Here is a 17,757-nt window from a genome sequence, read left to right on the forward strand (position 1 = left end):
CATTTGAATTCAGATTGGGCCAGAGATTTCCTCAGAAGTAAGCGTGAAGTAGAGGTTCTGTCTGAGGGGGATGTGGGATGAGGCCCCCAAATTGGGCTGATGGGAGAAATGAAAGAAAATGTTAGTGAGTTCAGACTAAAACCAAAGCTATTATTTGGTCAAAAATGTGGCTGGTAAGCTTTTCAACTGGATTCTCCTCCCATTGATTGTATATGTATTGCACAGGCATACCAATAAGATGTTAACTGAGGAAAGCATCCCTTCAAAGGTCAGCAGCTTGAAAGATATTTCTGTAAACTTTGACGTGAAACAGCTTTATTACGTTTTTCTACTTCAATAGTTGTTGCTGCAGCAATTTCCTCTTGGAGTCCCAGTTTATGTTCCATACTGTTCCCCCCTCTCCCCCTTATCTTCCTTTCCTGTACTTTTTAGTGTAAAACAGACTTGCTTACTTACAAGGTAGATGATCCTTAGTTTATAGTGTCTCTTCTGATGCAGGGTTTCAGGTTCAGTTGGCTTTGTTCTGATTGGCTTGTCATCTTCTTCCCCTGAAGATACGGGTAGGAAGCTGGCTCCAGGGAGGGTGTAGCTAGGTTGCTGGCTCTCAGCTTGTTTGAAGATTAGCAGATGCTGAAGTCGAGCTTGTGTTCATAGATGTCCCTTCTGTTACCTCTCGTGCACAGGTGCTATTACTGTCTCAAGACTATGGTAAACACTTGCTGGGCGTGGAAGACCTGTTGCAGAAGCACGCCTTGGTGGAAGCTGACATCGGCATCCAGGCAGAGCGGGTGAGAGGTGTCAACGCCTCCGCCCAGAAGTTTGCAACGGATGGGGAAGGTAAGGGTGGCCCATTCCAGACATTACCTCCCAGTCACCAGAGTTGTATCTTCGTAGAAGTAGAGAATTGTGTGTGGCAGTGGAGCTTTTGAAGTCACTACCATTGAAGGTTTCCAGTGGGTTTGTCTGCCTCCCTGTTGTGGATACATGAGATTCAGTGGGGTGGCCTTCTGTGCTCTTTAACTCTATCTTACTTTTCTCAAATGGACATGCCTTTTCCTTAAATACTCAAGTGCTGCTTGATTTTGAATGGCTTGGTGTTTGGCGGTGATGCTTGATATGGCTGTGCACCAGCAACCTGGTGTGTGTGCTCAGGCAGCTCCTGGCTTTTGCACTTGGTTGTATGCATCTTTCTATAAAGGATATTTGGAAGAATTGGGTTTTCTTTCTTAGATTTTAAAAAGTTAAATGCATTTGCCTTCTTTTTCTTGCAACTTATGTGCTTTTTTGGTTTATAAGTGACCCCCAAAAATAACACTTAGGGCAAAAGTAAAACTTATCATTGCCCCTCTCTCCTCTTCCAGTCAGGATCCTAGAAGGTGCACCATTGCCTCACTCATAACATGGCCCTGCCCTTAGAATTGAACTGGTAATCTGCCTGCAAATGAGTGGGAACCTGTGCTAAATTCTGTCACAAGCCCATTCCTTCCTTGGTGTTCAACAGGTTACAAGCCCTGCGACCCCCAGGTGATCCGAGACCGCGTGGCCCACATGGAGTTCTGTTACCAAGAGCTTTGCCAGCTGGCAGCTGAGCGGCGGGCCCGCCTAGAAGAGTCCCGTCGCCTCTGGAAGTTCTTCTGGGAGATGGCAGAAGAGGAGGGCTGGATACGGGAAAAAGAGAAGATCCTGTCCTCCGATGATTACGGGAAAGACCTGACCAGTGTCATGCGCCTGCTCAGCAAGCACCGGGCCTTCGAGGACGAGATGAGCGGCCGCAGTGGCCACTTTGAGCAGGCCATCAAAGAAGGTGAAGACATGATTGCAGAGGAGCACTTCGGGTCAGAGAAGATCCGAGAGAGGATCATCTACATCCGGGAGCAGTGGGCCAACCTGGAGCAGCTCTCAGCTATTCGGAAGAAGCGCCTGGAGGAGGCCTTGCTGCTGCACCAGTTCCAGGCAGATGCCGATGACATCGACGCGTGGATGCTGGACATCCTCAAGATCGTCTCCAGCAACGACGTGGGTCACGACGAGTACTCCACCCAGTCCCTGGTCAAGAAACACAAAGATGTGGCAGAGGAGATCGCCAACTACAGGCCCACCCTCGACACGCTGCACGAGCAGGCCGGCGCTCTCCCGCGGGAGCATGCCGAGTCCCAGGAGGTCAGGGGCAGGCTGTCAGGCATGGAGGAGCGGTACAAGGAGGTGGCTGAGCTGACACGGCTGAGGAAGCAGGCGCTGCAGGACACCCTGGCCCTATACAAGATGTTCAGTGAGGCTGACGCCTGTGAGCTCTGGATTGACGAGAAGGAGCAGTGGCTCAACAACATGCAGATCCCTGAGAAGCTGGAAGACCTGGAGGTCATCCAGCATAGGTGAGGCAGGGCAGGGGTGGCAGGGGTGCCAGGGGGAGGGGCAACAGTCTGCCTCACATTACCGGTCGTGACCAAGGAGGTGACTGCCCTGTCGGATTGCCCTTTTAGATTTGAGAGCCTAGAACCAGAAATGAACAACCAAGCTTCCCGGGTTGCAGTGGTAAACCAGATTGCACGGCAGCTGATGCACAGTGGCCACCCAAGTGAGAAGGAAATCAAAGCCCAGCAGGACAAACTGAACACGAGGTGAGCATGAGGCCAGCGTTGTGTGGCTTCTGTGTGCAGTGCCCGGTGGGGGTGTCGAGGTCTCTTGCTGAGCCCTGCTGTCAGGAATTCTCTGCACAGGGGTCACTGGCATTGTGGTGCTGAGGTGATGGCATTGGCCCCTGGCTTTCAATATACCCTCATTTTGCAAGAAATGTCTTCTGGATGATATCATTCCTAGCTGCCTGGCACCTGCCCCTCCCCACATCAGAAGTTAGGGCCTTGGTTAGACATCAAGGTGGCTCCTGTACTTTCCTTTGAATAAAATGATTTCTGGAACAGGATTTAGGCATGTTTGAGACATAACTGGCCAATGAAAGGCCTGGTTATAAAGGTAGACCTTTGTCTTACTCCAATTTTGTTGAGTAAACACATTTGAATAGGTTGCAGTGGCAGGATGGCCTCAGTTCTGAAGGTTACTGTCAGGTATTGGGTTTGAAAAATGTTAATTAGGTGCAGCTCAAGAGTTGAGTAGATATATATGGCAGATGTGAATTAATTAACTCTGGGAGATAGATATGTTGTCACAGTTCATGTTAGAGCTCTTTAACAAGTCCCTCCTCCTGTCAGGCTTTTTCCAGGTTACATTGCTTGCTGAGTTATTTCGATAACATTTGATGTCCATGTACTGAATAAGATGATTTTCCCAAAAGGCTGTAGTCAGAGCAAAGATGGAGGGAAACAGTGCAGCTTTGCGCATGACTATTTCATTATTCAGCCATGAGCTGCCAGCCACTTTCTCACCTGCTCTCTCTGCCGCCCCTGTGCCCGCAGATGGAGTCAGTTCAGAGAACTGGTTGACAGGAAGAAGGACGCCCTCCTCTCTGCCCTGAGCATACAGAACTACCACCTCGAGTGCAATGAAACCAAATCCTGGATTCGGGAAAAGACCAAGGTTATCGAATCCACCCAGGACCTGGGCAACGACCTGGCCGGTGTCATGGCCCTGCAGCGCAAGCTGACCGGCATGGAGCGGGACTTGGTGGCCATTGAGGCGAAGCTGAGCGACCTGCAGAAGGAAGCAGAGAAGCTCGAGTCCGAGCACCCTGACCAGGCGCAGGCCATCCTGTCTCGGCTGGCCGAGATCAGCGACGTGTGGGAGGAGATGAAGACCACCCTGAAGAACCGCGAGGCCTCCCTGGGTGAGGCCAGCAAGCTGCAGCAGTTCCTTCGGGACCTGGACGACTTCCAGTCCTGGCTCTCCAGGACCCAGACGGCCATTGCGTCAGAAGACATGCCCAACACTCTGACTGAAGCAGAGAAGCTTCTCACACAGCACGAAAACATCAAAAACGAGATCGATAACTATGAGGAGGACTACCAGAAGATGAGGGACATGGGAGAGATGGTCACCCAGGGGCAGACCGATGCCCAGTACATGTTTCTGCGGCAGCGGCTGCAGGCCTTGGACACTGGGTGGAACGAGCTGCACAAAATGTGGGAAAACAGGCAAAATCTCCTCTCCCAGTCCCACGCCTACCAGCAGTTCCTTAGGGACACCAAGCAAGCCGAAGCTTTTCTTAACAACCAGGTAATGTTTGTCATTAGACCTGGTTGCCTTTAGAAACATTTTGGCCAAAGCTCCTAGTTTAAATCCACCTGTATGAAATTAGAAGGATGGTTTAGACTTTTTTTTTCCCCCCCCTGACTCCTAAGGCATGGAAACCCATCACAATATAGAGGACAGGAATTGAAGATTGCCATGGGAGCTGTTTTGTCTTGAAAAGTGTGGTTCTGTTTTAAATACTATTGAGGACTTCTTATGTTCATAGTATGTCCTCATAGTATCTCATTAAATTGGCCTTTAAAAAGTTTTTTTTAATGGACTGCTGTCTTGTTCTAGAAGAGTCGGGGACTTCACCTGATGACATGCAGCTCAGAGGTTAGAGAAAGAAAATGGCTGAGAATGGTCAGCAACATGAGGGTGTTAATCCATTGAAAAGCCGGAGTGTGGAGAGTGTGTTGCCATTGTCTTCATGGCCACGTGCAAGGACCCTTGTGGCCAGTGCACAAAGCTTTGCTTCCTTTCCTCCCTCATTCTGGGACAAACTTTAGAGCATTGTAACCACTTAGGAACATTTAGTCACTTACGGTGTCCCACTGGGTGTTTTTCCCCTCCCAGCTTTTTATTTTATCAAATTCAATAGGTTATTTGCTAGTGTAATGAGTAGTGAACAGAGAATGGTGAAGTATGTTGCATGGAAATGTAGGACATAGGAAAGAGTGTTTTCATTGTGCTGAAAGTGAGTCACATCTCAGGATGTCTCATTGTTCTGTGACTTTTTTTTCTCTCTTTTTAAATAAGGAATATGTTTTGGCCCATACTGAAATGCCCACCACCTTGGAAGGAGCCGAAGCAGCTATTAAAAAACAAGAGGACTTCATGACCACTATGGACGCCAACGAGGAGAAGATCAATGCTGTTGTGGAGACTGGCCGGAGGCTAGTGAGTGATGGGAACATCAACTCAGATCGCATCCAGGAGAAGGTGGACTCTATTGATGACAGGTACAGTGTTCTGAGGTTCTTAAGGAAGTCTTATACCCTGGGACTCTCCAGTGTCTTAGTCATTGGCCAGAAATCCAATGGACCGGATATGGGCACCTAGCAGAATTTAATCTCCTACCACAGGAAATAAGTAAGCAGCAAAAGGCTGCCTGAAATTGTGGTTCTCACTGTAAAACATGCATGAGTATCCACAAAAGAAAGAAAACGCGAGACACCAAACTCATGTTTACCCAAAGGCCTATGAGAGCATTGATGTTGAGTAACAATTGGGTGTAAGCCATGCCTTTCTGGAGTTGGCACAAGCGTGTCAGCCGCTGGGACCCTGAGAGCCAGACTTTTCCCCTGCCAAGCCCACATTCTCCTGCATCCCCACAAGACTCCTCTGAAGCCTGTCAGGAGGGAGTGGGGAGGGTGGGTGAGGTCAGCTTGTCCCAAGTACCTGGCAGAGCCACAAAAGAACCTTATCAGGCCTTTCTTAGAAAATTGGCTTGCGTAATGCTATAATAGGATATTTTTCATGAGGAAAGAAAAGGCCTTTTTCCTTTTTTGCCAAGGCATCTCTGAGATTGAATGCTCTTATTTGTTTGTTTATTTATTTATTTATTTGTCTGTCTTCTGTCCGCAGTTCTAAAATACTTTTCTTCCTGATTGGAAGACAGTGCACTGTTTGGCCTTCACCCCTAATTCTCGTGCCCCCCCCCCCCATTATTACTAAAGTAGGGGGTCAGGACAGATCAAGGTCTGGATGCCCCCAATGTGGTCTGGTTCTGGACTGGCCACTTCCAGCGTGGTCTGGCCCATTCAGTTAGTCACCAGCCTCTGTTCCAGCTGATCTTCTCAGGTCCCAGACTAGGCTGGATTTAAGGGCTTATTGTGAGACTGATGTCATCCAGTAACAAACTCTTCCGCAAGGCTTCTCCTGTGGCCTCCCAAGTGCAGTGAACAGGAAGAACTTGCTGAAGACGTTTCCTTGCTTACCATATCCAAGGGTCTCTTGGGACCCTGAGCCAGATTAATTTTTTATGATTTGGGGTAGAAAGGAGAATTACTCTTTCCCTAAGAAGATCCTTGGAGTCTGTCTTTTGCACTGATTCAGAGCCTGGACCATATGTTTGTTCTAAAGGTGTTGCTGTGGGATAGGGTATAACATAGATTAATTATAAGTTTGAGGCTGCTGCTTTTAAAACAGCTTCAAAAAAAGAAAACAAAGTCTCTCTACCAAACCCTTCTTAAATGAGCATGAGAAGCAAGATTGGGCAAGGTATTCTTAACTTAGAGAAAAGGAATTTCCCTTCTTCCAAATGTTTAATCACTCATTATTTTGTGAATATGATACCCCATGCTCCTCCATGTTAGGTGCACACAGCTGGTTCCTGAAGGCGGGCTTGGCCGTTAAGGGCACGTGTGTTCAGGCTGGGCTACAGCTGCCTTGCAGCTTCCATGGTGTGTTTATTAGTCCCCTGGAGCTGCAGCTGCAGCTACGAGGGGTTGTTGGTAACAGGTGATGTTGTCAAGACCCGAGATTCCCAGAGAATACTTCAGCAGCCTTCAGTTGTGGCTTAATCTTCCTTTTGTCCTTGACTGGGAGCCTGGGCTCCTGGAATTCCAGAGCATCCTTAGAATTTCTGGTTTTAAAAAGAAATGGAAAGAGGATCCTCTACTATCTATTAGATGCATAAGAAAGATATGGGGAGGGGCTTGCAGTTGATCTACACTCAGGAGGACTATTTTCTTATTTTCCTCGGCTAGTATTAACTGAATTCTGGTTTCACTTTAGTGTCCCCAGAGACCTCAAGATTTGAAACTGACCCCAAAGGATACTTGTCTGTTATAAAAATACACAAATCTGAGTTCCAGGTGCTATAGGGGCACAAGCTAAGTAAATACATAAACCTTCAGATCTAATTCCTTGTCTAGAAACATTTTAGTCGCTTATGAAGCTATTCTCATAGAATGCAAAATCATTATAATGTGCTTACATTCTGAAAGTCTTGTCAGTTTACCACTGAGTTTGTGAAAGTACCAGAACAAAGACACTGACTCTGAACAGATGTGGGTGGGGCACGAGTGGCCTTTTTAAAGTGCTTGTGACTGGGTGGGAAAGAGCCTGCCGTCCAGCCTGCCCCCAACCGTGCTCCCTGGCCCAAATGAAAACTTTAGCCACAGGGAAATCCTGGGAGAGCAAGGAACAGTATCCAGATACAGTGAAACCCTATCTCACTTGGGAAAAAAAGCTTAAAATTTCTCAACCCATTTTACTCAGGCACCCGTGGTTCTTTACTTTTGGTAAGAACCAGAATCTAACCCAGCGTCTGCCTCTTGTGATGAAGGGAGCATTTGAGTCTTGTGATGGGGTTAGGAGCTGAGAGATGGAAGTAAAGCAAGAGATTTAACCTTGCCCCGAAACAAAGCACTCTTAGGACTGTGGGAAACTATGGCCAAGTTTTATACAAGGTCCTTCCCTGTAATTAAATCCGCCATCCAGCTTTGAAAGACCTTCCTGAGTTTCACTTCCTGTGAACGATTTCGGTTGCCAGTAGTAAACAGTTAAGCCGCAGCGCTTCTCTCAAGGGTTTTCTGAGTCAGCAGCAGTCTTTGCTGCCTACATAGCTGCTTTTCAGTCTGCAGAGCGTATCACTCAAAGGCCATCATCTTGCCCTCCCATAGGACTGTGTCATTTGGACACGAGACCCTAAGTCACTGTTGAGCTTTTCTTCTTCATGGTCTCAGTGTTTGAAGTTTTTATTTCCGTGTCCTGTTGACCTGCCAGTATCTGTGATTCTTCTTGTCATCGTAGTGCCTTTGTGGTATGCTGTGGAAGGGAGTGCGGTCTTCCATTCAAGGCCTTTGAGTAAAGGCAGGCTTCTTGCATTTTGTCACTAACTCCAGCTCAAATTACCTCCTTTCAGACAATTTGCTTTATTATCTTAAAGCCTCCTACAAATAGTGACTGGAATTTGGGGGTAGGGCACTTGCAGACCATTTTTTGACATTCCTTCCCCTCCCACATTTTTAGGTGACTAATTCCTATAGCCCAAATTCAGCAACAGCAATAACAATTTTTTATTTTTAAATTTGGCTCTTTGAAAAAAGATAGCAATGAAGTAAAGGGGAGTGCCCTTTATTTACTGTTGTTATAAGATCAAAAGAATGTCTCAAATTTGTGGGGAGGGGACTGCTATCTTTAATTTCATCCTTAGCACATGCCATTCTAGTTTTCACCTTCTAATCTGTGCCTTAGAGTTTTATATAATTGAATTATGCATAATCTCTTTTCATTCAGCATTACGTAAGAAATATTTTTCCATTTTCACATTTTGTCTAAGTGGTATAAGTATATTAAGATTCCTTTTTCTGAAGCTATAGAACCCCTTTCAACTATTAAAAAAAATTAAAGGGTCATTATATGTATCTGGCATATACCTGACAATGTTATTTCCATTCGTATTTTTCCTTTTGTTCTGAGTCACTAGAACCTACAGGAGCCGAGGGCGTTTTCCTTTGGTTCCCCAGGCAGATGATAGCTGCGACACTGCCACGTGTTTGCCAGCACTCACTGAGGACCCAGTCGTGTGACATGTGGCATTGCTCTGAGATCTTTCTTGCTCCTCCCTGAGGAGGGTTCCGTAAAAGTCAGTCTGCAGTAAGCGCTCTGCGAGCTCTTCTTTATTGTCTTTGTGGAGAGTCAGTTTCCCATCCCTGCCATGGGGACTGGTGGGTTGCATGAGAGACCTTGCCCAGGCACATGACCAAGACATTGAGAGTCAGAATGGAAAACTCAGAAGTCCCCATCTGTACTCTTTGCCTCTCCTAGTGCTCTGCATTGAGACTGGCTGGATTGGCTTACTTGGCACATCTGGGGAGCTGTATTTTCTAGCATTGCCGCGAGATTCTGAGTGCGGAACAGCTCTCCCCTATAGCAGGGGTTCCATGGAAAGGCAGCCCTTGTCACAGCTCAGCGTTCACGGAGCCATTCACAGCCTCTGGTGCGGAAATTAAGCCACTGGGTGTATGTAGGAGGTTTGCCAGGGAGTTCACTTTTCTGTTAATAAAGAGTGGGATTTAGTAGGTAGATAAATCTCACAGGTCTAAAAGTTTTCATTCCTGGTTTATTACTGTTTGTGGTGAGTTTTTTGCATGCTGAGAATCTGTTTATCAGGAAACGTTAATTACCTGTATTTTCTTAACTTATGTACATGTCCTGTCATCCAGTTACAAGTTTATAAGAGATATATTTCACATTCTTTCATAGTACCTAAAATGGGGATTTGTGCACACTGCAAGCTCAGATTTAACTTTTCTCTAGCACTAGAGTAGGAAGCACCGAATTTGTACAGCTCATTTGATTGTATCCTTGGCATGCTGTGTGGCTTTGACAGGTGTTTTGCTCTCTTTGTACCATGGCTCACTCATTTGGAGGATGCAGAACTCCCTTGTTTATCTTGTCTCCTTGACATAGTTAAGAACTGTAAGCAAACTATTTTCAACATGTATAGAAACCCAGGAAAGAGATTGGATTGTGAAGTCTGTGTTTCAAGATTCTCTTACTCCTGTTTTTAAACAATGTTCTTGTTATCATTATAACAGACATAGGAAGAATCGTGAGGCAGCCAGTGAGCTTCTGATGAGATTGAAGGACAACAGGGATCTCCAGAAGTTCCTCCAAGATTGTCAGGAGGTATGTCTCCCTTTAACCTCTCCCATACTGATTTTTAGCAAAAGAGCCAGCCAGCATTTGGCGGAAGAGCCCTTGGAATAAAATTGAGGCCAGAAATTCATATCACATGACTTTCAGGTGAGACAGTATGATACCATGTCAGTTCTCCAACCTACAAATTACCGCTTAGAGTAACTAGATTAATATAATCTGGGAGATTATTGTTGAGGGCTATGCTGTCCGTTACGGCAGACACTAGCCACATGTGCTGTTTCATTTTAAATTAGTAAAATGAAATAAAATGCAGAGTATAGTTCTTCCAGCTATATTTTAGGTGCTCAGTAGCCACCTGTGATTGGTGCTGCCACATTGGACAACACAGGTGTAGAATGTGTCCATCATCTAAGAATAGTGTGTAACCTAGAAGCATTTAGTATGTTAACTCTTTAAAGTGATGTTCATTCTTTCCAATGGAATGGAAGGAAAGAACTCAAAGAAACTGCCTACCTAGGTAAGAAGCAGAGATATAAAAAATACATACTGAGTTCTTATTCACTGAATACTTCAAAATATCCATCTTTCAGCCTCCTTAGATTCGTGTCTTAATATGCCAAGAGCAATAATCCTGATTTCAAATTCTTGAGTTTTAACATGTGGTGTTAATCTGGTGGTTCTCATACTACTTTATGCTCCCTTGGTACATGCATAAACAAACTTGGAAAACTAAAGTTAGCCAGAAAAATGCAGTCCCTCTGCAAACCTAGTTGTAGAAAAGCATCTTGCTGACTTCATATGTGTTAGTTCATGAGTACATCATATTTCTCTCTGCCCAAGAACAATGGTGTGACTCAGTCATCTCCTTTTTTTTTTTTTTAGACTAAATTCCCTCGGAAGCAAAAATGGGATAAAGATTATCCAAGTGAAACTGTAGGGACCTTGGGTGGGGAGGGGTGGGTATGGAGTCAGGTTGCATGCTAATAAGGACACGACTTAAATCATCACAAACATCTTTCATGCAAACATATGACTGTGTGTTAAAAGAAATATGGCTCTAATAACAATTGCATTAGACTGTCTGTGACAAAAGCAATTTTTCATGTCCACTAAACTGCTGTCTTACTGTGAATCCTGAAATTTGCTCCAGCAGTTAAAGCTTGAGAAGGAAAGCCCCTAAACTATGTAGTTTAGGGTCCTTCACTTTCAGCACCACATTGATGAATCTAGGTCTCTGGGGAATTTGCCTAGAGCCAGACAGGCTGAAGATAGGAGTGCCTCTTCAAGTGACATTAGGGGCATTAATAATGCATTTAAATAGCATGCTCACTTAAAGAGGCATTCCTGTCCCAAGCCGGTGTAGAGGAGAGTAATGGGATCTAAAGTTAGCTGTGTGGCGTTGCATTTTGTGTTGCAGTGAATTACCAGGTGGCCCTTTAGCATTGGAGGGAGGGAAAGGGATCAGATGTTTGCAGCCTGGTCTGTGCCTTCCACAGATTGGAAGTTACTGTATGACCTTGATGTTTCCCTTGAAGCACCATCAATGACTTGTTTTAACCCCAGGTCATACTTGGGGTAATAGGAAATTGATGGGATTCCATGCTCTTGCTTAAAGGCCAAGTTAATGAGATGAAATTCATTAACCTGGCCGTGGTGAAACCTGGGCTAAATTTGGGAAGATGAATACCAGGAAATGAGAAGGAGCTTGAGAGGACAAAGGGAGCCCTTGGGAGAAACCCATTTGAAATTTCCAGCTCCCATTTTCCATTTACGTAAGTGTGGGTTCATAAATAGAAATGTGTAGGAAAAGTAAATAGATAAAATGATAGTCTTTCCCAGTGGAATCACAGCAAACAATCTTAGTAAGTCTTTAGATCTCTGTTAACACTTGTTTTGAATTGGCATCCTTGGTTGTTAGGCACGCCCAGCAGGCTCAGTCCTGCGTAGTTTCCTCTTAAAGAATGCAGAAAGGTGTCGGCTGGGCTTTTTTATGTCCCTGAGATGATTTGCAGGTCTCCTTGTGACTGCTTGACTACGTCTCTAGGTTTATCTTTTCTTTCCTTGCATTTCATTTAGTGAATACAACCATAGCACCTGCTGGAGGATGTCAAGTGTCCCACGTCAGTGGATACATTTTTTACATAGTGATGAAAGTTAGGTCAGGTTTGGGGGTTTCAAAACCCTTGGAGTCTGAATTACAAGCAAAGAGTGATATGTATTATTCTATCATTCAGCCTCATTAAAATACTCCTCTCTTAACCCAGAATTTCTAAGAATGGAGTTTATGTATAGACCAGCCCTACATTTGAAAATCTACGTATTATACTGGCAGAGATTTACAGAACTATCAGAGGTCAAATTTAATACAATTGCTGGCTGTTGGTATTGTTCAAGGTCTGGGGACTCCAAGTTGTCTCTTTGTCACACTCCCTTCCTTGTGGGTGCCTTGGCTAGAGGCAACATGGATATGAAATCTGCCATTGTTGCCCCTCCCATCAACACTGCCTGGTGGGGACACTTATTGCACCAGCGATTAAGCGAGAATGAGCAGGGGCCCACCTAGTCCCAGTTATAGGTGGGGGGATACAAAGAGCACCATAATTTTAGTGTTATATGATATCCTGAATAAAAGCAATGATTTAAAAGTTTCTTCTTTTCTGTTTATTCCTTCACAGTATGCCTCCTGTTTTTTAAAACTGATGCTTTTTTGTTTTGTTTGTTTGTTTTTTTAAGAAAGGCTAGATGGGTGTGGCTCCAGGATAGCAAGTTCTGTGCTTTGCTATTAGCTTAATTAGGTCATCAAAGCATTTTCCCAATCTGCACAGTGTTTTCTGCAGAGAATGAGTATATTCTTAAATGACCTTTGTAAATGCCCACAAATAGTAACTGTAGCCCAGAGTGCTGATGAAGGGCCGATGAACTAGCAAGTTCCATAGATCCATGTCATTATGCTTCATCACATGATGCTTTATCTGTTGGACGGTGAGTGCAGCAAAAAGCAGCTCTGTTTATAAGCCTCTGATTTTTATGTAGCTAGCTAGCTCTTTTTAATCTCTTGGGTAGGCGGCACTGTAGATAAATGCTTTCTATTGTGTTTAATATTTCTCTCCCCCTCCCTCTTTAGTGTGTCTATACAGAATACAGGGGAAAATCTTACTGTTTGATTTCCTTTTAACCTCTTTCCCCCTTGAAGTGAATGAATGCCTGTAGTATTTCAGATTATAGCTGCTCAGATAACTGGAAAATGGTAATTCTTTGGAAGTAAGAAATTTAGTGTGTCTATTATATAACAGATCTGTGGTCCTTACTTACAAAGGGCTTTATAAGATTTACTGGTGTTTGCCCTCCATAAAGAGTGACATAGAAGATCTCTCTACCTTTTGCTTTCAACCCCCAACCCTTTCTCTGTGGTGGCTGAGCAGCCTACAAAGGTAACAGTGGTGCTGGGAGCTCCAATGGCCAAGGCCAGGCATCCTCCTATGACCCACATTGCACCTCCCTTGACATTGTTTCCAAAGAACAGGCTTTGTATTGTTTAAGCAAATTTACAGGAAAGCCTTTCCCAGCAGCAGCCCAGAGTACAAGTGAATAGCCTTGGAAATGTTAATCCAGTTAGGGTTTATATGCCATTTCTTTTTTCTTCTTCTTCTTCTATGCTTTTTAAAAAGATTTTATTTATTTATTTTTAGAGAGGAGAAGGGAGGGAGAAATACAGGAGGAGAAACATCAGTGTGTGGTTGCTTCTTGCACGCCCCTAACCGGGGACATGGCCCACAACCCCGGCAGGTGTTCCGACTAGGAATCGAACCAGCGACCCTTTGGTTTGCAGGCTGGCATTCAATCCACTGAGCTACACCAGCCAGGGCTATATGCCATTTCTAAACATCTGGAGATAGGGTCATGGAGAAGTTCGGGTACAAATTTGTTACGGCAGCGGCTGGTGTAAAAGTGGGCATCTCATGGTCATGCAGGAGAAGGGACACAATCCCTGAAGACATTTGCTTCTCCTTCTGGGCTGACCCTATATTTCTTTGTGCGTCTTTCATTTGGGCCAACAGAAAGCTCTTCCCGGCTTCACGCTGTGTATGGGATGGGAACTAGGACCCTGGAATGGCCAGCTACAGGCAAGCAGTTGAGGAGCTGGAGGGTCGGGATGAGAGCCAGCAAGAGACGTGTGTCCAGGACCCAGGGTTGGGCTGACTCCCAGCCTGAGCTCAGGAGAGAACTCCCTTCTCAGATCTGTCAGCAGCTGGCAGACTAGACTCTATGAGGCTTTCCAGAGTTCAGATCCAAGTTGACATATCGGGTCTCAAAATGCAGCCCAGTGAAGTATTCTTGGTCTGAATGGGAGGCCCTTCAGAGAAACAGTGGCTATAGAAAAGGGGATGAAGGTGACTCAGACATGGAAGAAAGGGCATCATTATTGCCTTAACCCCTAGCACGAGTGAATCATTCAGGCTTTTGGCAATTTCCAAAGGTACACCTTTAAGGGAAGATAAGAGAGTAGCAATTTTTGTTGTTTATGATAGAATTAAAAGTAAAAAAATAACAAGTGGAGTGAAAGACAGTTCATTGTGGTTCATGTGGTACAGCTGGCACGGGTACTTATTTGGGAGAGAAAGATGTTGTGACTTGGGCTGGTTAGGGCAAAATTTTAAACAAAACCCTTTTTGGGGGAAGATGGTTAAGAGTGCCAAGCAGTTGGAAAGCTGGCTCAGAAAGCTATTGTTCTTCTGGATTTAATGTTGGACATATAGATTGGAGCAAGGCTCACGTCCAGCCTCCGTACAGTGGAGATACCTGTTGTGACAGGTCAGAGTTGTAAAGTCAATATTTGGTTGTCTATTGACTTGGCAACAGGTGCAGTATGACATAATGCAACTCTTCCCAGGCAGAAAAAGAGCTGATGTCCATGATCACAGTCTCTAAAACCTTCCTGGTTTGTTTTTTTCTTTTCCTAGCTGTCTCTCTGGATCAATGAGAAGATGCTCACAGCCCAGGACATGTCTTATGATGAAGCCAGAAATCTGCACAGTAAATGGTTAAAGCATCAAGCATTTATGGCAGAACTTGCATCCAACAAAGAATGGCTTGACAAAATTGAGAAGGTGAGTTAAAATGTTTGATGAAGCTGCCATTTCCACAGTGTGGCCGTGGTGAGAAAATGAATGGGGTGGAAATGAGTCCCTTTTTATTTAGCACATTTTCCAGCACATTTGAGTCTTATTTGATTACCTGCTAAAGTTCCATAGTCAACAGTAATCACATAGTCAGTAATAATCCCATGTCCACTTACCATTTCCAGACTTCAGTCCAGCAAAAACCCAACCAGCTGGTACAAAACGCTCCATTTATCTTTTCGGGAGTACTAGGTGGGCAGTTTCTGTCACAGTCTCCCCTGCTGTAACATGAGGGGCTGTGAGGCCCTAGGCAGAGTTCCCACTGTTTTGATCATACTCTGTGTATAGGACTATGATAGAGACCAATGAGATCCAGTTGCACAGAATTTAGAAGTATTATGTATTTTTAAATTTCCCTGTTTTTCCTCTGTGACTACTGTATTCTAGTTGCTATAATAATTTAAAATGTATTGTTTCAGCACAGGGTAAGTCAGTGTAGCACAAGCACAACTGAACATGAATGTGATGAAGTTCCCCACCCTCCCTTCTCTTCCTTGACACGTCTTACATTGTTTCAGACTCTTTAACAGTTAAAATAACATGTTATGCTCTTTTGGGGGTGGTCTGGAGGCGGTGAAGTCTTAGGTTATTAGCAATAAATGTTCCGTTGCCCCAGTTGAAACTATTTCAGTGTACACTAATCACTTCTTGCCTGACTCTCTTGAAAGCTGTGCATAGACTAGGCCGCTGTCAGTTTTATCGAGCAGCAACTTCATGTGGAAGAACTGTGTGTGTGTGTTGAATTGGTAACTCACAGATCAGATACCCTTAGGTTTGTTTCTCACAGTGACATTTGTTCTCTAGCAAACTGTTTATAACTGCAGTGGTTTGTGTTTTCTAGGAAGGAATGCAGCTCATTTCAGAAAAGCCTGAGACAGAAGCTGTGGTGAAGGAGAAACTCACTGGTTTACATAAAATGTGGGAAGTCCTTGAATCCACCACCCAGACCAAGGCCCAGCGGCTCTTTGATGCAAACAAGGCTGAACTCTTCACCCAGAGCTGTGCAGATCTGGACAAATGGCTGCATGGCCTGGAGAGTCAGATTCAGTCTGATGACTACGGCAAAGACCTGACCAGTGTCAACATCCTGCTGAAAAAGCAACAGGCAAGTGGACAAGGCATCTACCTACTTGGACCTCTTTCTGTTTTACTGTCATAGTCTTAACTCATCCACTGTGTTCCTAGCCATCCATCTACATGAAGGCATTTCTTCTATTTTATTTTATTTTATTTATTTACTTACTTATTTACTTATTTATTTATAGAGCGAGGGGAAGGGAGAGAGGAGGTGGGAGGTGGGGGGGGGGGAGAGAGAGAGAGACATCAGTGTGTGGTTGCCTCTCACACACCCCACACTGGGGACCTGGCCTGCAACCCAGGCATGTGCCCTGACTGGAAATTGAACCAGCAACCCTTTGGTTCACAGGCCAGTGCTCAATTCACTGAGCCACTCCAGCCAGGGCTATGTGAAGGGATTTTAACCCAACAAAGTGCCCCAGTAGCATCATGGGACATTCCCAGAACCAACTGGAAAAGAATAATATTAGCAGAAGTACTGGGTATTGGTGCATGGGAACGCTTATTTTATCATCATCATCTTAGGTGATGGATGATACGTTATTTACCTATTGAATAAATATTCATTTTCTACAGTTTTGCAGTTTATATGAAGGGAAGTAATCGTGTTCACATACATTGTTATATAATGTCTAGATAAGTTATAGTTGTAAGAGTTGTTCAGGGTGCAAGAAATTTGATTTTTTTAATATCATGATAGGGCACACTCTGGGCAAATGAAGTTACTTCAGCTTTATGAGAAAGCAGCTGCAGTGAGCTTGAGAGAGCAAGCTGGCCGCAGAATCTTCGGGTGAATCCCCTGGCTGGGCTTGCACTGTGTGGCCAGATCCCAGGCCCAGCAGTTTTGCTTTAGAACCATTTGCTACAAAAGCTTCTTAGCTGAGTACCTGGGCTTGTTTTCTTCAGTGACACCTACCCTTCCTTTTTCTAAATGACTGGGTTACCCTGCACTTCAGGTCATTAAGCATTCAGGAGTTTTTTTCATGGGTGGTTTGTAGTCATAGCTATTTATCTCCCCAACGTAGAGAGGGAGTCAGTTTGATGTTTCCTGAGGACGATGCCTCTGCTTTCAATTTTGCTTATTTTTTTCATGTAAATTTTTTCATGTTTTCAGCCAATTATCCAAGTATGTAAAAAAAAAAATTGTTTTAATGAGCTTTCTAACTGAAGAAATTGAGGGGGAAATGGTAACATTAGCTATCCTTTTTGCCTAAAAAAGAGCTGGAACTCTAAGACTTTACTTCTTCCTGATGGCAGAACTGGCTTCCAGTATCTCCACTGTATAAATTTATATTCTTCAGTCTTCCATTTTGGCCAATACCCAAAGCAAACACTGTTTCTGTTGCCCTTGTCTCTGCTGTGAGGTTCGGTCTATTTTTCTGCCCTCAGATGCTGGAGAATCAGATGGAGGTGCGGAAGAAGGAGATTGAAGAGCTCCAGAGCCAGGCCCAGGCCCTGAGTCAGGAGGGGAAGAGCACAGACGAGGTGGACAGCAAGCGCCTCACTGTGCAGACCAAGTTCATGGAATTGCTGGAGCCCCTGAATGAAAGGAAGCATAACCTGCTGGCCTCCAAAGAGATTCATCAGTTCAACAGGGATGTGGAGGACGAGATCGTGAGTAGACCCTTTCTGCATGAGTAGCTTTGCCATAAACCTCCTGGCCTGTCCTTCTCTGTCAGTCTCACCTTGGGCCACGTTAGTGAAC

At 44.7% G+C, this 17,757-nt stretch overlaps 1 protein-coding gene across 3 annotated transcripts in view; it reads left to right on the top strand.

Moving 5' to 3' along the window:
- SPTBN1 (spectrin beta, non-erythrocytic 1) overlaps positions 1–17,757 on the top strand; it is a 184,173-nt gene that overhangs the window by 144,538 nt on the left and 21,878 nt on the right. For all 3 annotated transcript variants that reach the window (XM_090281294.1, XM_090281293.1, XM_090281295.1), the window contains 9 exons: positions 684–837; positions 1,502–2,372; positions 2,481–2,618; positions 3,411–4,167; positions 4,942–5,144; positions 9,732–9,822; positions 14,757–14,903; positions 15,817–16,080; positions 17,442–17,666. In XM_090281294.1, coding sequence (XP_090137420.1) covers positions 684–837; positions 1,502–2,372; positions 2,481–2,618; positions 3,411–4,167; positions 4,942–5,144; positions 9,732–9,822; positions 14,757–14,903; positions 15,817–16,080; positions 17,442–17,666 — 2,850 coding nt within the window. The remainder of the gene's footprint in view (positions 1–683; positions 838–1,501; positions 2,373–2,480; positions 2,619–3,410; positions 4,168–4,941; positions 5,145–9,731; positions 9,823–14,756; positions 14,904–15,816; positions 16,081–17,441; positions 17,667–17,757) is intronic.

This window comes from Furipterus horrens, unplaced genomic scaffold (genome assembly GCF_987537825.1).
Source record: "Furipterus horrens unplaced genomic scaffold, mFurHor1.1.pri manual_scaffold_6, whole genome shotgun sequence".
NCBI lineage: Eukaryota > Metazoa > Chordata > Mammalia > Chiroptera > Furipteridae > Furipterus > Furipterus horrens.